The sequence below is a fragment of the Polypterus senegalus genome, chromosome 12 (genome assembly GCF_016835505.1).
Source record: "Polypterus senegalus isolate Bchr_013 chromosome 12, ASM1683550v1, whole genome shotgun sequence".
Taxonomy (NCBI): Eukaryota; Metazoa; Chordata; class Cladistia; order Polypteriformes; family Polypteridae; genus Polypterus; species Polypterus senegalus.
Genome location: NC_053165.1, coordinates 62,589,740 through 62,615,180, shown reverse-complemented (window position 1 = coordinate 62,615,180; position 25,441 = coordinate 62,589,740). Strand labels below are relative to the sequence as shown.

At 37.4% G+C, this 25,441-nt stretch overlaps 1 protein-coding gene across 3 annotated transcripts; it reads right to left on the bottom strand.

The window, feature by feature from the left end:
- Window positions 1–1,108: 1,108 nt before the first annotated feature.
- LOC120540785 (chemokine-like receptor 1) lies at window positions 1,109–13,499 on the bottom strand. 3 transcript variants are annotated; one of them, XM_039771845.1, is made up of 2 exons: window positions 13,293–13,499; window positions 1,109–4,262 (listed from the first exon to the last, which is right to left on the bottom strand). In XM_039771845.1, the coding sequence occupies exon 2, from the start codon at window positions 4,244–4,246 to the stop codon at window positions 3,254–3,256; it is 993 nt and encodes a 330-aa protein (XP_039627779.1). In that variant the 5' UTR covers window positions 4,247–4,262; window positions 13,293–13,499; the 3' UTR covers window positions 1,109–3,253. The 3 variants fall into 3 exon arrangements, with proteins under 3 accessions (XP_039627779.1, XP_039627778.1, XP_039627780.1); XM_039771844.1 differs by lacking the exon at window positions 13,293–13,499 and adding an exon at window positions 6,945–7,387; XM_039771846.1 differs by lacking the exon at window positions 13,293–13,499 and adding an exon at window positions 6,641–6,938.
- Window positions 13,500–25,441: the final 11,942 nt, after the last annotated feature.

Genomic DNA, 25,441 nt, shown 5'->3' with positions numbered 1-25,441 from the left:
TTCCGGAGGGTGGGACTGGACTGCGTGTCTGCCTGGGTGGTTGCCAACCGGGATCCCAAGCAGTTTTGTTGTGTGGTGGGTGCGGCAAAGAGCTGTACCAGTGAATGCTCCCTGACCTGACATTCTCTTATTTAGTATTCACCAAAGTGCAGTCATGAGATTTACATTTATAATAAATTCAGAAATATTATTTTTACACACTTAGTTTTGTTGTTTCCCTTTTTATTTTCCTTTTTCCTATGGATTTTTTTCTTTATTTATATAATGACAATTAATGAAAAGCAGAGTAGGCGCAAAGACAAATGACATTGAATAATTAAAGGCTGCAGCTACTTACTTCATTGTTATTTACACAAATATGCTCTTTAGCACTTACAGCAAGTGGAAAAGTGGAATGAAAACATAATGATGGAATTCCTACAAATGAAGTTTATTATCCCCATTTAACATACTTAAATATTTGACACTTTCCAATAAAAGCTTAGAAACCCAGTTTTGTTGTTTTTAGATTGACACCAAAACACAGAAAGTGGGAGACAACTGCTTTCTTGATTAAGGTGGGAGGCCAATTAGAAGCGTGACTTGGTTAGAAAGAAATCTGCAGCCACAGTTGGCATCCAGGATTCAGTAGCAAGGGCAATAATGCATCCTTTACATTTAGGAGCTCCCCACCTGGCTTCAAACAATAAAACCTAATCATGTATATTAATATACAGTTCTTTGAGGTCTTTAAACATATTTCTCCAAAGAAGTAGAGTGCAAATGGCAGCTTTTTCCCTAAAAATACTGACAAGATGGCACTAAGTTAAGTCATAGCAGAGGAAAGAAAATGATAACAAAGCTGCAGGTATAACTGGATCAAATTAGTGACACGATACTCATTCGCTCCTTCCAACCATCATACCTTACAGTCATAACTAAAATGTACTGCTTATCTCTTTCACTATTAATGAAGGAAAGTTGCAGCAGAAACCACAAATTGTAAAAAGTGTACTCTCTAGGTGGAATTGTAAATGAAGCATAATCGGTGCCACTTAAAATTCTGCAGGATGCATTAAACACTGATATGAAGCCAGGAGCTCATATGAAACAAGACAGAAGATAAGAATGCTGACATAAAAAGGTTTATTACAAAGATAATACATGTTCCATAATGTTTTTATAATACAAAAAAATAGACAAAAATACACTATCACTTTTGTATTGATTTTCTTTTTGTTTATGTTAGTGTAAATGGGCAGTATGGTGCCATAGTGATTAGCACTGCTGCCTTAAAGTTTCAAAGTCACTGTCCATTTTCAGTTTTTCCATTCTTCCTGTATCCATGTTGATTTCTTTCTGATATTCCATTGATGTGCATATCAGGTTTATTGTCATTGCTAAACTGGCAAAGTAAGAGTGAGTGTTTGTGTGTGTGTGTGTATTTACCCTGTGATCAGAAGGTGCTTCATTCCTGCATTGTGCTTATTGCTGCTCAGATCGCAGCTATGTCCCTGCATTGCAATAAGCATACTTGGAAAATAATCAACTTGTTAATTAATTAATTATTGGTAATTCATTGGCAATATATTGTCATACATCATAATTAAGCTGTTTTATGTTTTAATTTCCATCTATCTCTTTATTTTTAAACCTGTTTATTATTAAACACCTTGACACAGTATAACTATGTAATATTCTTTAAAAATATATGTTATTGCTGTGTTAGAGAGCTACATTTTGTACACAATTGTTAATAACTTTGCAGTTAGACTCGTGACTTCAATGAAATAACATTTCATAGACATAATTGAAACACACACCTTTTTGGGCATTGTGTTAAGATGCCCCAAATTGTTTTATGTTAACTCTGAATCAGCCGTGTGTTAGTAATGAAATATTAATAAGAACAAATGAGAAAATTAAGTCACTGAGCGAGCGAATGAGAGAGTGAGTAAGTATACATTTAGACAGTTAAAATTCAAGGTGTCTGTTTTAGTGAAGGAAGGAACATGAAGGGACAATAACGATGTTAATATGCTGATGTTACTGAGCAAGTCACTGGATTAATTTAATGTGTTCCTCTAACAAAATGGCAGCAATGCCTTTGCAATGATTAATGGAAGCATATGGAAAGTGATGTGAGGCCTAAAAATTAGTCCTTGATAATTAAAACTGCAATGAAAAAGAGCCTGTTTAAGGTTTTATTTAGAATTGATCGGATAATTGTCCGCAACTACAGTATGTATATTAGACTTACAAATCTAATATTGGCAGTTTTTCTTTAGGAGAGGTCCAGGAAAACCCTACCCAGACTCTGTTTCGTCCTCTAGAAGGGTAACATATCTGTTTTAGCATTTTGACCACACATGGGCGCATGGTTGCAGCTTCCACCTCTATGAACTCAATGGGAGGGTGAAATGAACTATTTTGCTTCTTAAGACTTCTTTGTCGTAAAGAGCATGATTCTGCTGCTCATATTCAACATTTCTGTGCCAGTGCTACTTTGGCCATGACCTTAAGCTGGCATTGGCGATACTATGCCTGTTTTCACAACAGATTTGTGAACATTTTAAAAAACATGTCTGCTATCATACTACATGCTAACCCTAACCCCATGTCTGCTATCATAATACTACCTCTGCCTGGTTTTTGGATGATCCCATGTCTGCTTTGATACTACATCACCCTTCATTTGGAAAAAGGCAGGCTATGGACAGACAGCACTACACAATATAGTGAGTGTTTATTTACAAACTCTATATGAGCACTCTGACCAATTACCTGATCTGAGGTGAAAGCTGCACATGTGTTGATTCTTCCCTCATTTGGAGAATGTAGTCTATGGACATGCAGGTAACCACTACACAGTGATACTTAGTGTTGATAGACATATAGGTGAACTGCACACAGACGTCAATGGATTTACTACTTTTGGTTGTAAAAACGTCCCAGCAATATTCAGCAGGCTCTGAATTAAACATTTGTAATTTCACCAACTGGGACACATAACCACGCCAAGCATTAAAATGGAAGTACAAGAGCAGATCCTTGGGTTGATGACAAATACTGTATGTAATTTGACTGAATTTTAAAGCTAGGAATTCAGGTTATCGCAATATATTTCCTTTCAAAGCAGAAGTAAACAGCTTCTCATGGTAAAAGAACAGCCATTTTCTTCCTATAAAAATGACATGAAAGTATTTTGACAATCTTTGTATCACAGTCATTTATGAGGTTTGCAAGGCTCAGATCTGCAGTTGTGAACCATCTTTTAAAGTTCCTGATCTTCGGAAACCTTTTGGCTCCCAACTTCCTCTTTCTCATTAAACGCAGTTTCCATCCACTTTTGTTTCTTGTCACCCATAAAAATGCAGATAGCAGGAGTGAGGACATTATTTGCCATTGAAAGCACTGTGACTATGGGCATCCAAGTAGTGGTTAGGGTTTTGTTTTCTTTCCTTGTTTTATAGGTTAGAATAAAGACAACTTGATAGGGCACCCAGCACAAAAAATAAGCAATTATGACCCAGCGGATAATGATGTAACCTTGCAAGGATTTCATTTTGCTGCTTCCACTGCGGCACAAAATGATCCCAGAGCAGCAGGCAGTCACTAAGAAAGGAATAGCCAGCCCACAAAAGAAACGGCTCAACAGGATGGTTTCATGTACTTTTGGGACCAAAGCTATAAGTGCATAGTTATCCTTGCACACAATTTCATTGTCTTCATGAATGGTGGTATCGCGAATGACAAGGGAAGGAGTACTTAACATGGTCGAGCCCATCCATATTACCACAAGGGAGCAAGAAATTGTTCCCACAGAGTGGCACCTCTGAGCAAAACAAGGGGCCATCAGTTTCACAAAGCGGTAACCTGCCACCACCGTAATAATGGAAGCAGTGAAAAACATGTTGAGAAAATGCAGGAAGGAGTTTGCCTTGCACAAAATAAGACCAAAAGACCAGTGATGATTCTGCCAGGATGAAATAACATTTAAGGAAAGAAAAAGACTGGACAGTAGATGAATGGTAGCCAGATTTGAGAAGAAAATGCTGATTGCTGTGTTGTGCAGAAAACAGACACGAAAGATAATAAAGCCATTGAGAAATGTGCCAAATATGACAATTATGCAATATACCACAATTTGCAGATATTTTAATTTGGACCCTTCTGTTGTTAGTGGGGGAGTGGAGTATGTAGAATCTTCATAAGAATATGTGTATTCATATGAATTCAAATTCATATCATAGTCAGTATTCTCCATGTTATTCACTGGTTTTCTGTCAAAAGAAAAAACAAAGAAAGTTCCAGGATTTAATCTGACTTTATAATATGAAACAAAATTCAGCTATTATAAAGTTCTTTTTTTTTTTTACTGTTTTTATTTTTCCAGTAGAACTGACCTACATTCTTAAACTAAATGCTCATGAAAGAATCCAGGCAGAAGACAGTGGGACCCTTGTTAAACTTTTGTCTAATTAATTCAAAGTCAATAGTCTTCACAGTTTAGCCCAGAAGTAAGATAAAAATGCAGAAGAAACTTTCCGTGCAGAATTATGGTGACCCCCCGTCACATGTACATTACTGTATTACACCAACAACTCCTCATGCATCCTTGATCAATTCATACTAATTAATCCTTCCATTTTCTAAAGGTCGTGAGGACTGAAGCTTGCATATAATCTTGGATGGTGTGCTCATCCACATCAGAGCGCTTTCATGCATATTTTAACACCCAGTCTGTGTAGTATCACCAGCCAACCTAACCTGCCTATGCTTTGGGTATGATGGGAAATCCTGAAGTACCTGCTGATAAAATGTGTAAATTCCAGACAGACATACAGCGTTTCAGACTTGTACGTGACAGCAGTGCTATCCATTGTATGATAGATAAACAGATGCTTAAATGAGAGTAGGTCCAATCATTTTGATTCATGCACTTTTAAGTTTATATTTGGTTTATCAATGCAAATTATGCATTGATCATGGCAAATTTATTGAAACTGTGATGAGCAAGTTAATCGCAAAGTACACTCCCAGACCAGTTCAGAGCTGCTGGCTGCAAGTCTTTGGTTCTGGGAGAGGAACAGAGTAACTGCACACATACGTTTAAACACCGCATAGGCTGTTGAACCTGTTGAAAGCCACTAAATCAGCAGTACTCTGATCATAAAGAGGCAAACCAGCTACTTAAACAAGCTTCATTATTTAAAAAAAAAAGCTTTGGAAACCCAGAGCACAGACAGGTAGCTGCGTAGTCAGTTCAGAGAGATATTGTCTAAGGAGGTCTTAGTTTAACACTATGAATAGTTAAGAAAAAATAGCTTCTGACCATCAGACCCAATTAGTACATTCATTTGTAAACACATAAATAAATGGGCGTTTTATTTTGTTGTCACAGCCTTCTGCAGATCCAGTTTGTTTATTTTTCCAGCATTTTCTTCAATGCAACATCTACATCTTTGTCAGAGTCTTGGATAATACGGCAGCCCACCATCCTGGGCTCAGCTACTATCAAACCCTAAAATCCATATAAACTACCTACCTACATATGTGCTAACATTCCGTACAGCAGTTACTGTTTTATTAAATGCCTATGTTGGTTCATAACAAGTATAGATTCTCAGTTTCTGCTTATTTAGTATTTCTAAAATGTTCTCCAGCCAAGATGGTAAGCTTTGCAAGCAGCTTGTTTTCACTGTGCTACATGGTACTGTACTTCATTACATTTATTTAGGGCTTTTATGTACAGCAATAATTGTATAACTGTTTTATAAAATTAGTTTTCATCTTTGCCCTGTGCGTTTGTTGCTGAACAGCAGCTCCATAAATGTAGCCATCCATCCAGCTTCCTAACCCACTTATCCTCTGGAGGACCACGGGGCAGGTGGAGCTGGAGGAAACCCACATAAAAGAAAATTGTGTTCTTTTTAAAAAAAATAATTTTGAAGTTGAGCCCATAAGCAGCACAAAAATGCAATAGGTATACAGTTTTTGTGCTTTACAGGGTCAGATAGTTTTTTTTATATTGGACATGTAATCTAGTTTGTCTGCCTTAAACTTAACACGCACCCTTCCGTTTCCTTAATTTCATAACCACATTTCCTAGTCAGAATAACACATGGCACGACCCACCAGACCTTGGCACCCTGCCCAGGATTGGTTCCTGCCTTGTGCCCTGTGTTGGCTGGGATTGACTCCAGCAGACCACCGTGACCCTGTGTTCGGATTCAGTGGGTTGGGAAATGGATGGAAGGTCGGCCCACCGGACCTCACCGGGGGGCAATTCTGAGTCACCCATCGGATAAGGTGACCATCCGTCCCCGTTTTCCGGGGACAGTCCCCTTTTTCGGACAACTGTCCCCACTCAGAAACATGTCCCCGTTTTGTCCCCGGTTTAAGATTTCGTCCCCGGTTTCAGCTGGTTCACTTTTTTGAATGTATCTCACCACCACGATAATTTGAACTCGGCACGCATGGCCGCATGCACGGTGTTTTGACGGAAGTCATGCTTTAACATATCCTGCAACTTTCTCCTGGCGAGAAATCACGTGATACTCTGTAGTGTTTAAAGTCCCTACTCGTGATCTGTAGATTCTACGCTCCTCCACAAACCCCCAAACCCCCCCATGTCCCCAAAAAATTCTGGTCACCTTACCATCGGATTGACGTTCGTCTAATTTAAAATATTATTTTAATTATGGCTGCAAAGTCCCATCAAACCGAATATTCACGTGAAAAGATTGTAACGAGACTTTCCCTTTATAAGCAACAATCCATTAGAAGTCTTCAAATTGTAAGAGGCAATAAAACATTAAATATATTCTGTCGTATGCATTAAACGCTCCCTATTCCGTCTCATAAACTATCCATTGGATTCGCCGTCAGTGCCGCGCTCATTGCAAACCTCTTCATGCGTCAATAAAATTCCGACAGAAAAATTATTTTTAAGTTATTTGCACCTTCTTTCATCTGCAAAACAACCCGGCAGTTTCGTCCTGTGAAAAATTCCCAAGTTCCTGGGGAAAAAAGGGTCACTCAGTCCGTGAAAATCCTAGACGAGGGTCTGTGTCCCTTTTTGCACGGCTTTAATGTTGCATCTGCAAACGATCCCGACAAGTAATCCCAAATTGTAATCAGGACGCAACTTTTTTTTTCTCTGTATAATGAACTGTTAATGGAGCCAAGATTTTTCCTGTTTCGTCACTGCGCCCGACCCCTGGAAGCGCTTGTGCGGGAGACAAATTTCCATGAGTGTGGGAAGTATTGGGGATCCGTTAATGTTCATTTTTACGGTTTATCAGGGAATTTGACAGGACACAAGAATGCAAAGGACTAACGTGCAAAAGCACTCCCTCCTGGAATAGAGCCAATGAATTGGACCTTGTGCAGAGCCTCGTCCTGTTTACTCACACGTACTGTACTTATCTCGGTTGTAGGGGGCTCTTTTATCTACTGTAGCTCCCCTCAAAGGGCACGTGCCCAGAGAGCTACAGATGTCTTAGAATTTGACAGTCGCGTGCTCGTATACACACAGACATACCACACTGCACGTGCAGTATGTATATCCATTCATCCGAAACCATAACGACTCTCTTCCCTTTAAAAGACATTTAAACATTTCCCCGCCAGGCATCTGGAACGAGCAAGTTCTGCGACGAAGGATACAGTCCAAACAGTGTTAAAATGCATATAGACATTTTATATTACCTGTATACTTATTTAAAAATGGTCAACTTTTCACAGAGTAGTAAATTAGCTGTAATCAATCCAAAGCAAAAGTGTGTGCCTTTACTCTTAGAAACTTAGATCATTTTAAACGTATGAAATCAGCTCACGACTTTTCAAAGGCATAATTGTAATGACGTTTATGTAAATAGTTTTCATTTTTTTACCATACACACAGTATGGTGTTACAATTAAATACGAAAATCTATAAGACTTTGGAAATACATTAATTTGTGGAGAATTTAATAGACAATAGTGCAGAAACTACACGAATATTTTTCTATTAAAGATTAAGAAGTGAAGTATTGCCAGAGTGCGCCTGCACGTTGTGACGGTTCACCCCGAAAATGGATGGAGGGATTAGAACTGTTTTAGGTCAATAATAACAAATCACATTCATTTAAATCCGTCATTTTAAAGCACTCAAAAAAATAAACCAACCGGTTTTAACATAACTTAAAAATAAGTTTGTTGATATTACGTTGCATTTTCTAGTTACGTTGACACAAGTCTTGTAGATGGTACATTAACACAATTAAATCATGATTAAACAAAACCTGCAATCAGCATCATGGATTATTGTCTATACCTACTTTTTAAAATTAATCTTACTCAAGATTAGCACTTTTCAAAGACTCAAAACATGGTTTGCGCTCTAATACTATGCCGAATTGATTGTCGATTTTACTTAAAATAAACACGTTTTATGCACGTGACTACGCTATATTTGCATTAATATCTGCCCCATAATTTTGGAAACAAAGTTAAAGACTTTAGTACATTGATTTTTTTTTTTCAAATTCCAGATGTTTTGTGTGCTTGAAGCTGATTTATGATTCTTTTTTATATACACTGACAAATTTCCTTCCCACCCTACATCACAAAAGCATCGTTTTCTTTTGCTCTTATATTACAAAGTTAACAATGTGAAGACTACACAGAATGTACAATCATCCCAAAATAAATAAGAAAGGGAATGATCTTCCATATTTTGTGTTTGTATTGATACAGTATAAATCATTGAATATTGTCAGTACTGTTAATTGAATTGAAATGTGTGGCATAAAGTCCATTGAATAATATATTTTTTTAGTATACTATTCATATAATTCTTTTTCAATCATATACAATTTATTCATATAAGATTTATTTAAAAAACAAATAAGTCTTCTTAAACATATGTATTTAAGGAATATCAATTGTATGAATCAGAAAACAAACATTAGGGGTGGCACGGTGGCACGGTGGCGCAGTGGTAGCACTGCTGCCTCACAGTAAGGAGACATGGGTTCATATCCCGGGTCCTCCCTGTGTGGAGTTTGCATGTTCTCCCCGTGCCTGCGTGGGTTTCCTCTGGGTTCTCCGGTTTGCTCCCACAGTCCAAAGACATGCAGGTTAGGTGCTTTGCCAATCCTAAATTGCCCTTAGTGTGTGTGTGTGTCCTGCAGTAGGCCTTGTGCCCTGTGTTGGCTGGGATTGGCTCCAGCAGACCCCCGTGACCCTGTGTTAGGATATAGAAGGTTGGATGATTACATGATGCACTTTAATGGATATTTTCCAATCAGTTGAAACATGTAAATCTATCAAAAATGACCCAAATGTTTCTTTAAATGAGGAAATAGTATTCTGGAATGTTGCTGTTCACATGCTCTCACTGCCAGAAGTGATTCTCCTCTATTGAGCCCTTGAGCAAGGCCCTTACCTTGAAAATTGCCACAGGGGAATCAGTACTCTGACCTCCAAAGGGCATGTGAAAAGACAATTTTCCTTAGTACAGTGTACCAAATGCCAAAACAAATAAATAAGATTCACATATCTGAACATTTTAATGGTAATACAAAATTACTTGATTGAGTTTGATGGAAATGTATCATCCAATTGAAATGTGTAAATCTTAAAAATTGGATCGCAACATTTGTTTTAGTGAAGTTTCTGGTAATAGTAAACTACAGAGACTCGGACAAGACATACTGTTGCCATCCTGTTCGCCTTCCCTAAATGCGCCCTTCCACAAGAAGCAGAGCATTTTTCTGCTTATAGCATAATGATGTTTGCATTATTTTGTCATACGTATATGTGCATGTGTTTTTATTTGTTTGCATCCAAATGGTTTTGCAATTGCATATGCATTATATTGTTTTGTATGCATTGTGCGTATGCTATTGATCTTCATATTAACTACGCTGGTTTGTGTTCATATTAGTTGTCTATGTTTAGTTGCGTTATGCCAATTACCAGTCCCTTTTAATGCCAGTATTTATCTACCTTTGGTGAAGAGCTCATAATAACAAGCAGCTCTGATTATAAATCAGAAGGTTGTGTTGTCTTAAATTTGATTTGGACATGGTTGTAGAAGTAATCAGGACTGAAGTTTTGGTTTCTCATCAGGCTTGACCTGCTGGAAGCTCTAGCACCTTACAGCCAGAGCCAACCCAACCATTTAGGTGAATTGGGCAATTTGTAGGGCAACAGTTTTTGAAACAATGCAAACCCTGACTTATGAACCCTTCTACCTCATGCAACTAACTGACTCACATCAATGCTATTATATTGTTTTATATTATTTCTGCCTACCAGTGATGTTTGGTGTTAAGATCTGACAAGCTAGATGAGTCCTTTACAGGTGGGCTTCCAAATGTCAGAATGCACTGCACTCTGCTTCACTGGGGCTTTCTTTATGCTCACCATCTTTGTACCCTTATTTTCTTCAGGTGCAGGTGTTTTAGTGTTGTTTCCTTTCAGTGAGTTTTCTTCTGCAGATTTTCTATCCTTGTTTCATGTTTGGTTTGATGCAGATTTTGGATGTGTATATTTATTTTTCTTTCCACTTCTTTTTTGTTTTCACATGAATGTGAATACATAAATAACTTCATAATCCATTTAAATTTCTTCGGAAACCAATGAGAGAAGATCCTGTTCACCCACACATCGAAATATACAGCAGGAAATCTTACTGCTTCAAAGTTAAGTCGTCTTAATTAAATTTTCAAGAAGACACTAGACACTTTAAACACAAAATGGCTACCCAGAAAGGAAGCAATGTTTGGAATTCCAGCTAAACAACTATTTGAGTGTCTGCTAAAGTAGTCATCTCCAATTTGGGCATTAGAAAATCAAAGATATAATAATAGTGTTAAGCAGTAGCATTAACTAAAGAGTTTGTCATAATGAAGCATAAGAACCATTTACTGCAGTTAGTAAATTGTTTGTAGTGTTATAATGGGAGTATTAGCAGATTCACTGGCTTAGTGCTTCCAAGTGACTATGTGGTGGGGACTGAAATGACATCCTTTTGTTTTACAGGCTGCATCTGGTAGGGAGACACGATAAGCAGTGGTGTCCTTCGTATGAACATGGAGCTCATTTAAAAAACACAGTAATAGTGAATGAGACTGGAACAGAGATTTGGTAGTGTTATACAGTAGATACACAATGGGACATTTTGAAATCTCTCTTAATACTCCACTGCATTCATTAAACTAAATAATTGTAGATTTCCTTTGTCTCTCTGACATTTTCAGACTTTTTCATCTAAAATAAGATATATTGGTTCATTTTTGTGATTATTGAGAGGTGGTATGAGACTAGCTACAGAGGTCTTGCATGTGGCGATGACAAGAAAAAAAAACAACCCCAATAAAGTATGCTGCAGTAAAGTGAAAAATACATTGAATGGGCAGTCAAAATATTCTACAATATATTTGCTCCTAAATGCATTTTTTTTAAATATATTTCAGATATAATTAGGAATACATTTTGAGCAATATACAAGAGAGAGTATATTATCTGTTTGACAGAGAGTAATCAGCAAAGTGATGTACAGTACAGTATTATATGGATGTATGCCATTTAACATCAGTTAAATCTATAAACAAAACCCCCCTCCTTTTGGATGGTTTCATACTGTACCTCTCAAGTTCAGTTTAGCTCTGTCATTAAACATCTGTTCTTGTCCGTTTTACGATAAATGTAAATCTTGACATGTTACATGTTGGCTGATTTTAGACTTTAATGCACCAAAAGGGTCAGATCTTAGTTACACTTTACCAAAATAATATACTTTTCTATTACTAGAGATAATTTGTTAAACAATTGTATATTTAGAATAATATATTCACGAAACTTTTTAAACTGGGCAGCACGATGGCGCAGTGGTGGCGCTGCTGAATCTCAGTAAGAAGACCTGGGTTTGCTTCCCAGATCCTCCTTGTGTGGAGTTTGCATGTTCTCCCCGTGTCTGCGTGGGTTTCCTCCGGGTGCTCCAGTTTCCTTCCACAGCCCAAAGACATGCAGGTTAGGTGCATTGGCAATTCTAAATTGTCCCTAGTGTGTGTTTAGTGTGTGGGTGTGTGTGTGCCCTGCCCGGAGCTTTGTTCCTGCTTTGCGCCCTGTGTTGGCTGGGACTGGCTCCAGCAAACCCTGTGTTAGGATATAGTGGTTTGGAAAATGACTGACTGACTGGCTTTTTAAACTATCTTTTGATCTATGTTGGACTGCAATGAATTAGCATTGCATTCAGGGTTGATTCCTGCCAGTGGTGCTAGGATAGGCTCTGGTCCCCCATTGACCCTGAATTGGACTAAGTGGTTTTAAGAATGCTGTTTGTCATAGTGAGAGATTGTGTCAGAAGTGAAAGATGTGTGTGTGTGAGAGAAAGAGAGAGAGAGAGAGAAAGATGATTAAGGATTTAGAGATCAGCATTTATGAGACCCTGTTCACTGCCTAAATCGATTAGCCTGGGTACGTGGTTGCTGGTGAGTCCTAGCCTTTGAAAACTGAGTGCAGATGATGTTTCCTCTGACCATAAATGAGCAGTGTGAGATGAAAATATATTGAATTTTTCTAGTCAAAAAGAAACAAAATGATTTTCATCTGAGATAATCTCATTGATATTTGTGAATATTCTTACAAAAGGGTGATGTAGTGAAGACAAGAAAGAGATGATGGACTTGTTGCCTGCTATGGAGTGTTTCACTAAATAAGGAGGATTTTTTTATCAGAATGAACATGGAAGCATTCATTAGCTGTGTACAACTCACTTCTCCATTCATTCAACAGTGTGCCGTGTACTCTCCTACATGCTACAGGAAATCTTGTAGATATTGCAGTGTCTGAATTCGTAATGATTGAAAGTTGTAGATTTATGTATGGACAGAGCTTCAGGAAGAGTTTAAATTATTATAACTGTAATCAGAAGTACAAATGAACATGGGGTGGAAGATGGGTTAAAACAGAAGCCATACTCATTTGAGTACAGAATGCAATTGGTTTCCATATTTTTTAAGGTATATCATCCATCCATCCATTGCGGTAAATTGTGAATTCAAATTTGCCTGGGGTGGTAGTGTGTGTGGGAGTTCTCTACAATCTTGTGGTTTGCCACCCAATAAGCAAGTTTATAAAATGAATGAAAGCACTTGAAGCGTAAAACATAGAACTAGTAGGAACAAATGGGTGAACAGAAATCAGCATGTGCAGAACTGACAAAAATGGCAGTGCAGTAACTTCTAAAAGTGATTACCAGGTTTCTAGTGTTTTAAATTTAGAGCTAAACAATGGTCTAGATTTTGATTTCTACTTACCAATTTAATTGAAGTAATTGAAAAAAGTCCTGGCTCCTGTCTTTCAAGTACAAGATACCCTAGAACAAGCCTCCCATTTTTTTTAAAAAAGCACAAAATTTGGATCCCAGTGCTAAGACAGCCAAGAGCAACTTGAAGAGCCTGGTTCTGAATCACTGAAAGATTTCTTTCTGTCTCTGCTGAATGAATGCAAAAACATAGAGTATGTGCAAGTCCATCTGATTCAACAGTGAGCAGTTCATCCAGCTTTATTTGTCAGCACACTCCCCCTTCTGCAGTGCAGTTTAACCAGACAAACCAGATTCATATTTTATACTTAACTGAAATAAAACATTTTATTACTATCCAGCTGTACATTATCAAAAGCTGATCTGACCATATCATACCAACCTAAGATGAGGAGCCAGTCCATCACAGGCCACACTCATACACATACTGTATCAACATTCATTCATACTGGGTCACTTTAGAGGTGCCAGTCATGCTAACCTGCGTGTGTTTGGGATGTGGAAGAAAATGTACGTACTGGATAAAAAGACAAACATGGAGAGAAAGTGTAAACTTCACAGAGAAGTGACTGGGCCAGTGACAAAATGCATATGACTTGCCTCATCACACCTGCTTTACACCAGAAGTATGGACGAAAACTCAAACCTGACAGCAGTTGTGGTTATAAAGCAGCTTTATTTTTCAGAGTCACGGTAGGAAGAGTTTCAGAAAAGCAGACAATCAAATATACATGACAGCGTCAGGGCTCTTCTGAACCCCGTCTGTTGGGTGGGGTCCAGTTTTATACCCCTAGAATGCGTGATTTAATATCATTATAAAATGTAACAGCCAACACGTTTATTATACACAATCCTTGAGCCCCTTCAACGCCCCTTGTAAAACTTGATTTCTTGGCCCCTTTTGTTATGCCATTCAGATGTAAACTAAGGGAGGGAAAACGTGATAAGGCAGACTCATGTGTGGAATGCTCAGACCTTGATTCCTTTGCACAAATATTTTTCTGTTTGCTAAAAAAAAAGCATGCTATTACATGGTTTTGTAAAGCTTACTTCTCAGACATGAATTAGTACAAGGGAACGATAAGAACATTCGTCTTCCACAGAAGCAACTCTTGCCTGACATTGAATATTTATGAATAGTTATGAACATTAACCTGAACTGTGAACTGTCCATGTTGAAGCTGAGGGACATAATTGTCTTTAATATGTCTATATGTACCTGTATATATACAGTTGTGCATCTGCTTTATATTTTGTTTTCTTTGTAAATCTAAACAAATCTAATGAGATAGGTGCTATTAAAATAAATCAAACTGAGTGGAATCACCCAACAGATGCACATAGCAGAAATTTTTTGCACATTACTAATTGTGAGCCAGAGCCATGGCGCACCTTTAACTGGCAGCAAACGTTTAATTTTTTTTTTCTTGGTTTAGGTAATCCAGTGTTGTTTTTCTTATGCTAGTGTGAAGAACAGGCTATTCATGGAGTAAAGTGAGGCCAGTCTGTCCGGTTTGTTAGGTCTGTTCTTGAGGCTTGGCCAGGCTGAAGAGTGAAAATTGTACTTGAACTCCAATATTTCTTTCTTGTTCTTTATGGCAGCTATTACTGTATTTTGTTTTATTTTCAAAGAGACATCTTTACTTACTCTACTGATTGTCAGTCAACATTCAGTTCATCTTCTTTATGGTCCTGTATACTCCTGCCATTAGCACTCTGTATTATTATTTACATATTGTACTTTGTTGTCTTGTTGATGGTGTGAATTTCAAGAAGGGGCCATTTCAAATGGTGACTGCGTGATTGAGCATTCTTTATCTACTTGAAGCGCTTGTGCCATTGAGTCTAAAGGGGTAGACTGTAAGCCACAAGGATGCTTTTTCACAGTCGTCCACTGATACAGTGTGTGACTTTGTGTAACTCATGATTGTTCTTTGAGGCCATACTATAGAATTGACTGCACAATGATTTGAAAATCATTTTGCAGGAATGTGTGACCTAAAAGTGTACATTCAAAAAGTACTGACACTGACATTCAGCTAGCTTTCCCGTTTTTAAAAATGATCACATTATCATCTCAACAGTAAACACTATTAAAACATTTTTGAAGTCTGTATATGACAATATGTGTCACTTGTTTAACATTTGCTTTGTTGCTATTATTCTATGTGGTATGGAGGACTTTTTATTTAGCTAGATTTAAAAACAAACAGTAAATCCTAGATGGCCCTAAAGTAAAGGATTAAGGAAAAAATAATAATTTTAAATATACCTTTTTAGACAGAAGACTGCTGGTGAGGCCCATGGTGGTAAAGAAGATGCCCTGTTGTGGGAAGACAAAACTAGCCAGGCATTCACTGGGATCTATCAGAGCATTTGGGCTCATGTGTGGTGAAGCAGGGTGTATACGTTAAGAATAATGCAAACATCATAAAATTCACCAAGAATACGTAGCACAACAAGAACCAATAATCAAAATATAAGGAAGCAACAGAAAGAAATTTAGAACAACTGAATAACAAAATTAACCAAGAATATGAGCACAAAACATTAACTACATTTAAGACAGAAACAGAACAAACACAATCAACAGAAAAAGGTAATGGGTAAACAAGAAATTAAGTCAATGGTTTTAATCTAAAACAGTAAACCCAAAGTAAAAAGAAAAACGTAACATCCTTTAACTGGAAATTCTTAAATCCAAACAATAATACAGTATTACTAACCTCAAACCATGACCAAAACAAAATGACCCTCTTATTAAGTAAATTATAAAAGAAAAACACGGCACTGACACTGGGACTTAATTAGAGGAGATGATAAAGGGCAGTGGCAGTTTAGAGTTTGAAGTATGTTCTAAATCAGCCTTGCATTTGTGGAATGGGAACAGGAATTGCAACATGCAGGATTCACTTAGAACACAGTTCTGTGATCTCTCTTTATTGTGGAACCGAATCCTGTTGACTTTGTAGCTAGCCTAATTGATTAAATTATATCTTTATGGTTAATGGGGTAAGAGTGAATGGAAAGGAAGGTGGGCAGGAGAAAGAGAGCCATTGGTGGAGAGATGAAAGGGTGAATGGTGACTACATGAAATGAGTCATTCGCTATGGAAGGGGAGGATAAACAACGCTAACAATTTATTTAATGGTTAATTGTTCATATTCTAATTAACAATAAACAGCGAAAGAAAGTTTTGATAATAAAATATCTTGGTACAATTCAGACATAATGTGTTATATATATTTAGGAGAATGACATGATAGAAAAAGAGTAATATATAGAGCTGTTGAAAATATTGATTTACTAGAAACAGTTTAAAATATTCAAGGCAAAAAAGTAGTTGCTTTAAGTAGTTTTCAGTATAGCAGAAATGAACTGAAAAAAGATAGAGCTTTAGTGGATTACGTCAAGAGGGCAAAGAGTTACCAAAGAGAGTGTAGTTTGTTTTTTATATGTTAAATTATTTAATAATAATAATAATAATTTATTACATTTATATAGCGCTTTTCAAGGCACTCAAAGCGCTTTACATACAAGGGGGGGATCTCCTCAACCACCACCAGTGTGCAGCATCCACCTTCACTTGTTATTCCTTCACTTGTTTAATGTTTAACAAGTCAAAGATTTGGCCATATTGCTCTGTTGGCAGGAGTACAAAATATGTGGGAGAACATGAAAATGTAATATAAGCAGAAAGGTCAATGGTAAACATTGTAATTGTGGACAAAATAATCAAGACAATTGAGCATATATTGACACTCTGTGCAAACTAAGGGAAGAAGATTTAAGTGATTAAAAAGTACAACAAAAAAGAGCGATGGTAATAATAATCAAAGATTTGAGCACCTGTGAAAAGATCATACTGTATACAGATGAATAAAGTTAATTGTATAGTTTTTATCATTGAAGTAATAAACTATGCTGGTCAAAATAAAAGTAAAACTGAACAAAATAAAATTATTAAGGAAGCAAAAAATGCTTAGACACTCAAAATAGTACAATTGTTAGTTTGTCAAATGGCTATTAAGACTTCTTTTTTCCTAATGTCATTTTTATAGACTGGAATGCTAGAAGGCTGATAACAAATGAAGACAAATTCTAAAGAAAAATGATGAGTAATAGATAACAAACTAGAATGAATTTTACATCAAAGAGACATTGAGACAGGGACTAGAGATTGAAATTCCTAGATATACATGTTAGAAAAGATGGAATAGCTGAAATAGGAGTGGGTGTCGGATTTTAGTGAAAAATTACATGACATTTTAAACTATAGAAGGTATTGAATGTAATATGATTGACATATTTGTTTTAAAAGGCAGTTGCATTTTATTAATTTTATAATTGTTGTAAAATATCCCACATTGATTCATTTACAAAAAAATAAGTAATATAAAGAAGTCATTTATTTTGTTGTGGTGACATTAATTCTAATAATAAGCTTCCAGATAGTGAGGAAACAAGTGTGAATGGTTCAGTAAAAGTAATAGAGGACATAATGCATACATTTATTTTTACTGTTTAAATGATGGAAAGGGTACAAGAGTAAAGAGAGCTAAGAAAACATCTTTTCTAGCGTTAGTGTTGATATTTAATAATTTTATTGGGGATAGTTTTAGTAATCATTTCACAAATTTGCTAAAAATAGAAACTAGTATAACTGTAGGAAGTATGCCTGTTTTATGAAGTGTGGTTTAACTCTTAGTTTAATGCTTATTTATTGTTATTTCACACTTAATTTGGATAAGAAGATGAAAGAATAGAATAGGTGAAGGCATTTTAAATATTTTGAGCAGTGTATTTATGAAACAAAAATGGACACAGGGAAGAGAGTTGTACCTTAGTGGAATAATAAATGCAGCATAATCATCAAAGATAAAAAGAGAGCCTCTGTTTATTTCAGATGGAATGAGGTATAAAAAGAAAGCAATTGCTACACAAATAATTAAAATGCTAAACCTCATCACCAGAAGAAGTGTTGTAGTAGAATAAATAATAATACAACAGTGGCTCATGTTTTGAAGAAAATGTGAACAGCAAGTAGATTTTATAATTAATCCTGTATTTCTTTTTTTATGGGAAGAGAGGGCTGCTTTAACTGACAAATAGAAAACAGATTTTCTTGTACAATGTGTTGTGAAAATGAATTCTAATGAAATATGATGATTAACACAAAGAAAATGTTATTGAAAAGGTTTCAGAATAATGACAACAGATTTAAAGGCTTGGTAAGAGCCCATAATAACCCTTTAAGTTGGAAAAAAAACTAAAGGAATGCTCTGGGAAAAGATGGAATTTATTATCATTTTTAAGTAGTTGAAAGACATTTTTTTGACAGAGTATGTAAAACAGGTAACTTTCCAAAGCAAAGAAAATGTGAAGTAATAATTCCAACTGGCCAGCAGGGAAAAGAATATTATGTTATGTTATGATAAATGCAACAGATTCTTATCTGTTTTCCCAGTTGTTTTTATATTCTACCTTTTAAATTGTTCAACTTTTTTTTTATTGTGTAAATTGTTCAATGATGTATGGATGATGAAGATACTCTTCCCTTAGTGCCTGTTGCACTGTTCTCCCCGTATTTGTGTGGGCACTTTCTAGATATTGTAGTTTCCCCCTTTATCCCAAGGACATGTGTCATAGATTAATTAGAACCTCTACACTGCATATGTCTGCCATTTCTTTTTTTCTCTCATGCTCTCTTTTAATCACAATGGAAACTTTTCTGCTGTACTGAGTTGTTCTCGCTCATGAGCAGAAAGTCTTTCTATTGTTAATAAATATTCCCAGAAGTGAGGCCTTATCTGAGGGCCTTCTTGGATAGTTTCCTAAAGAGAAGTGTAGTGAGTTGCAGCAGGGTGGATACTGTATAAAAAACACTGCGCCTTACCGTCATTTCTCTTCAATGCAACCTGGGTGGGTGAGCTAGAAAATACAGTTTACTTTAAATTACTGTAAACTGAAGAGATTTAAGAGAGAGATAGAGAGAACTATTACCAGGCCCTATTAGAAGTTCAAACCTGAAAGAAAGTAAGAAGCCAGATGGGATTCCATTCAAGCGAATGGAATGCAAGCACTAAGAAGACAAATATTTTCAACAAATGAAGCAATACCAGATGTCTCTAAGAGACCATGCTAAAAATCCCAAAACTCCAAAGCACTGCACAGAAACTTTTAGAGATTCAAACCATTGAGACCCGTGAAGATGTCAGCAAAGCCAAAAAATGGCAGTCCCAGGTGCAGGCGCTCTCTGCAATATCCAAGAACCCTGTATGCCTTTAAATATCTGCCATTCACTGGCTGTAATGATGAGACATCCTCACTGAAGAGGTATGTCTGTGTATTTATGTCAGTGTATTATGTTTAGGGGTCAAGTCAGAGAACAAGAGTAGTCAGACAGGAGGAGCAAGAGAAGTTTTCAAAGTTAAAGTAAAATAGCTCAAAAAGTACAAAATGCATTTAAAACAGGAGCCAAGATTGAAGTTACGAAAATGGTGAAGACCTATCTATGTGTTTATTATCCATTGTCTATACATGTTTAATCCAGTCTTGCAGTTGCAGTTTGTATCAGTAAGTTTCGATACAAAGAACCTTCCAGAGCTGCAATCAAGAACCACATAGACATAGTAACTGAACATCACTGTGGACAGATGCACTTTCCTAAACTCTGGGTGCAGTCAAGTGGATTCTGCACCACACACTAGGATGTATTTGACATGGGGGTACGGTGTAAGTTCTGAAGTTGAAGAAATGGAGGGGTCAAAGGGGAGTGTGACAATTTCAAAATTTAGTTCTTTAAAATTAATAGTCAAATGAGTTAACAATACATTTTTAACCTTTGTCAAGGTGCAAAATAAGAATAAAGTCAGTGAGCAAGATGAAGACTTGGAGGTCATTGCAGCATATTCAAAAGGCATGCAGTCCTTTCTCTGTAATACAATGATCCAAGATAAATAATCAGTTTCTTAATAAATATGGTTCTTGATTGCTTACTTGTTTAAGATATTCATGGTATATATGTCATCTGTTTTGCCACTCTGGCCAACTAACTAAGAAATGGAACCTCAGATTCAAAACAGAATGATTGAAAAAAATAGATTTTTGTCAGCAGGTCCTTAAGTTTGTATTTCTGCAATCAGTAAATGCTTAGATAATCTTATAGCACCATGTTGTTTAGATAATCTTGAAGCAAACATTTAGTTCTTTGCCAAAAAAGTTATTTGCAAACAAATACTCATTCAGTGATTTCCTGAAGCCATTTTCCAGTATAGTGTAGCTGAGAGTTGTTAACATCAAGTTCAAGGCAGCAATTAACATGAAGAAGATGCCGGTTCATCACAAGATTTTAATGTGCATAACCTAATATTTATTAATTCCACCTCAGTCACTATTTGTCTGCATTGGTGGTCCTCTGCACCCCCCACCACAACATCCCCAGAGACCTATATATTGGGTTAATGGTGTGTGTAGGTGGGTGTTTGCATGAGTGGCCAATGTAATATTCTGGAGGTCGTTGGCCTTTTATAACTTCAGATTGGATTATGTTGGTTAGATGAACAGGAGTGTCCATGGAGTAACTGTATGATAAAAGATGTAATTAAGCCAATGAAGGCCAAGTTAAAGAAATTCCAAAGACTAGAGCTTATCTGGGGTTGCCTAAATAGGTCCCTGACTGTCCTACTGTATATACTCACAACAGATTATATTAATGGTTGGTAACAGTTTGGTTAGCAGAGAACCAGTCCACCTAGCAACACTGAGGGATGACCTGAACAATGAAGTTTATTCAACAGCACTATTCACACTGTCTCTAGATTCAGTCTTAGTCTTTCAACTAAAATATAATTTACTTTTAGTCAAATTTTATCTTTGTAATCCTACCTGTTTTTTACTCAGGTATATTTATGAAATATTCATGAATTTAGCCACCATGAACATTACAATATTTTTCAAAAAATGAAGGCTTTGACATGTTAATAAAATGGAATTTAAATCCTAAGTCATTTTATAAATGTATCCTTGCCCTTCTCTTGGCTTTGTTTATCTGTTGGCACTTGTGATAGTGACCCTGTTGGGTGCCCTATAGTCAAGCACATGCTGTATATGTCAAACATGATTTTCCTTTAAAAAATATATATATATATATATATATATGTGTATATATGTATATATGTGTGTATGTCGCTCAGTATATTTTCTTTTGATTTTTAATTAACATTTTTGTTTTTCATTTCCAGTATAACAGTATACAATGTACATATATATACATTTCAGTCTTTTAACATTTTCTTGCTAATGGATTTGTTCTGTACTTCATAGCTGATTTATAGCAGAACATAAAGTTCTATGTATACCCCTCACACCATTCCTCCATCTAATATAGATGTGTCTTTTCAGGAACCTTTATATATATATATATATATATATACAGTAAATATACTGTGTATATATATATATTGTGGAGCCCGGCCGGGACGCCCAGAAGGACCAGAGGAGGGCTTGTACCTCCTCCAGACCACGAGGGGGCGTCCGTCCTGGTTACGCTGGTGGCCTCGGGTAGAGGGCATGGAAGCCCAGCCCTGTAGGGGCCCGTGGCCACCACCAGGCGGCGCCCCACTGCCTGAACAGCCCTGGAGCCCAGCACTTCCGTCACACCAGAAAGTGCTGGGGGGAAGACGACAGGGGACACTCGGACGGCTTCCGGGTGCGCAGCCGGCACTTCCGCCACACAAGGGCGTGTCTGCGGAGGAGTGCCGGGAAGCAGCTGGAGCCCATCCGGGTTCCCATAAAAGGGGCCGCCTCCCAGCAGTCGTAGCGGAAGTCGGGTGGAAGAGGAAGGAGCTGGAGTGAGGACTGGAGGCGGCCAGGAGAAAGAGAGGCACAGGACAGTGGGGCCTGGACATTGGGGGAAACGGTGCTCGAAACACTGGGCTTTGTGACTGCACTAATTTGTAAATATTGTACAAATAAACGTGTGTTGGGTGGAACTATGTTGTCCGTCTGTGTGTGTCCGGGTCCCATACACCCGGCCGGGACGTTCCGAACCTCCCCCGGGACGCTTGGTGGCAGCCTCCATTGCGGACGGTGATTCCCCAACCACCTGCAGGGCTCCATGGGAGATGGAGTCCTCCACAGCCTGGTTGGGGGCTCGGGTGGCCGCTAGGGGGAGCTGTATGGACTCCGCAGCCTGGCTGCTTGAATTCTCAGCCCCACCCAGAAGGGCAATTAGGACCAGGTGGTCAACCAGCTGGAACTCTTCTGGGTGGGGTATAAAAAGGGCCAGCCAACTCCACTCGAGGCCAGAATCGGGAGGAAGAGGACGAGGTTGCCTGGGAGGAGTGGTGGAGCAGGAACACTTTGGTTTGTGGGGGTTTTTGTGTTTGGACTGTGTTGGGCCTGTGGGACACGGGGAAGACATGTGCCCATGGCTGAAGAATTAAAAATAAAAAAAACCCTTGAGTGTGAACACGTGCCTCTGCGTAGTCTGTGCCGGGTCGGGCGCTATATAGCGCCTTATCACAATATATACAGTGCATCCAGAAAGTATTCACAGCGCATCATTTTTTCCACATTTTGTTCTGTTACAGCTTTATTCTAAAATTGATTAAATTCATTTTTTTCCTCAGAATTCTACACACAACACCCCATAATGACAAAGTGAAAAAAGTTTACTTGACATTTTTGCAAATTTATTAAAAACAAAAAAAGAGATATATTTTATAATTGTATATACAGTATATATATATATAAAATGCATCAAAAAGTTTGGCTGTCCACACATCTAACAGAGGCAAATCCAATAATTTTCTAGCATTATGGCCACACTCATATCTTCTGAATCGATAAAAAATTGCCATCTGAAAAGCAGAAGACAATTTGACCATTGATCCTGACATGGGATGGATCAATACAAAGTCAGTTTATTCCCCAAGAGAAGAGACGTGAAAGAAATGGATACAGTTTAGAGTGATGAATCAATTTACTATGTAAAGTCACTTGAAGATTAGCCATGAATAGAAATGACTGATTAAGTTCATCCATCCATCCGTTATCCAACCCACTATATCCTAACTACAGGGTCACAAGAGCCATTCCCAGCCAGCACAGGGCAGGAAGCACCCGGAGGAAACCCATGCAAACTCCACGCAGGGAGGACCCGGGAAGCAAATCCGGGTCTTCTAACTCTGAGGTAGCAGTGCTACTCACTGAACCACCGTGCTGCCCTGAGTTCACTTTTTTTTTCTTTTTCTTTAGAGTTAAGGAAAAATACGTATAATATATAGGCACATGTGCCCTAGAGCCAAGTATCTAAATGGAAGGTTGATGGAACGATAATGAAGAAAAAAAATCTATTGTGTGTAACAGGCTGGCCAAGAAGAGAGGGCAGAGGCCGCATCAAAGAGAATTGCACTGAGAATATGACAGGCCTGATGTTAAAATATTGTTTGCTGGAAATATGGAATGTGCCACTGAGTGTTCCCAAAAGAAAGTGACAAGGAGGTGAAGCAGGAAAACTGCTCATTTTGTAAACTCAGTGAGACCTGCTTGCTAGTCTGCAGAAAGAAGCAAAAGCAGCAACTGTTTGGACAAGATTGAAAGGACTTATTTTGTTCAGAGGGCTGTGTAGGAGCCTGAAATGAACCTCTACAAGAATTAGATTTGCACCTGTGGGGCACAAAATAAACACACAAAAAATGCACAAAGCATAAATCTTACAAGTAACAAACCTGTAAGTGCAGACAAGGTATCATCATGAACATGAAGCTAAATTAGCATTGGCACGCTGGACACAATCAGGCACAAGTGCCTGTGCTTGCTAGTGAGTTCAAGACTCTGGCAGTACAGTCACAACACTATCTGTAGTAACAGGCAGGGAGCCCAGAAAGAATACAGTAAGCAAGAGAACCCAATAACATAGAATAACCTGCTATGAAATATGGCCATCTACATGTGATACAGTTGGTCACTCTTTAAGTATTAACTGGTTGGCATTTAGTTTACATTTCTGTTGTTCCTTGAAAGAGTTTATATGTGTCATTTGCAGCACATGTGAAGTGAACACAGAGAGCCATAGATAGCTCTCTAGATGATTGTGATTGTGTTTGGAAAGCACGGTCTGTTGGTACGATTGGTGTAAGATGTAAGCAGTTAAAGAAGCAATTAATGAGTGGGTCAGTAAGCATGTAGATTACAAAGGATTTAGCATGCTATTTTAATTACCATGGAATTGGATAACATTTATAAATTAACAATCAGTCTTAAGGCAGAGTTTATGATGTTCTTAGTATGACAGAGTTTTCAGGAAGCTCACCCAGCTTTGACCGAATGAATGTTATTGACTTTCTCAGGAAGCCTTTCTCAACGGTTAATATACATATTGAATTGTTCATTGACTGTGACTTACAGTGTACTAATGCAACATATTACCTCGTTTCAGTTCAGGGGATGGGTAAATTAGTAGCCATAGAGTTTTGCGCATTGTTGTAAATGCATTTAACCACTCAACATATCCTTGGTTACAAGTTGTTTTTTTTTTTGGTGGCTGAAAGTGTTACTCAAAATAATTGATTAGCTGCTTTTGTATTTCAGTAAACTATAACACAGTTTTCAGCAAACTTTATCACCTTGTCATTTGAAATGCTCCCAAACCAAGCTGTGTTTAGCACACTCTATTTTTGCTGAACACATTTTATTGATTAACATATTTTTATTTAGAAAGATGTTGATTAGAAGTGTGTATTCTGTGAAAGTGGAGGAAACTATAATGCATGTATTCTGATGTAGCTTCAGTATTGTCATAGTGTCTATATAAATGAACAATATGAATCAAAATAGGTGTATTAGGCATTGTACTGCAGCAAGGCAGTTAAACTGAGCGATACAAATTTTAATTACCTTTATAATCAATCAGAATATTCTATTTAAACTTTTAAGGTAAGTTAGTCAAACAAGAGTTAATCATTAACATGCCTAGACCTTTGCAAGTTTAATCAGTAGATTGAAAGGGCCAGGGATTCAGAGAGTGGATTGCAGATAGGTACAGAATTTCTTTAAATACAGAAAAACAGGCTCTTCTGCAAGGTAGTAAAATGCAGCAAAGACATTAATTGATTTTTCAGCAGACAATAACATTTT

Bases quoted from the DNA above. Each gene is read 5' to 3' on its own strand.
- LOC120540785 (XM_039771845.1), bottom strand. From the start codon at position 4,246: ATGGAGAATACTGACTATGATATGAATTTGAATTCATATGAATACACA.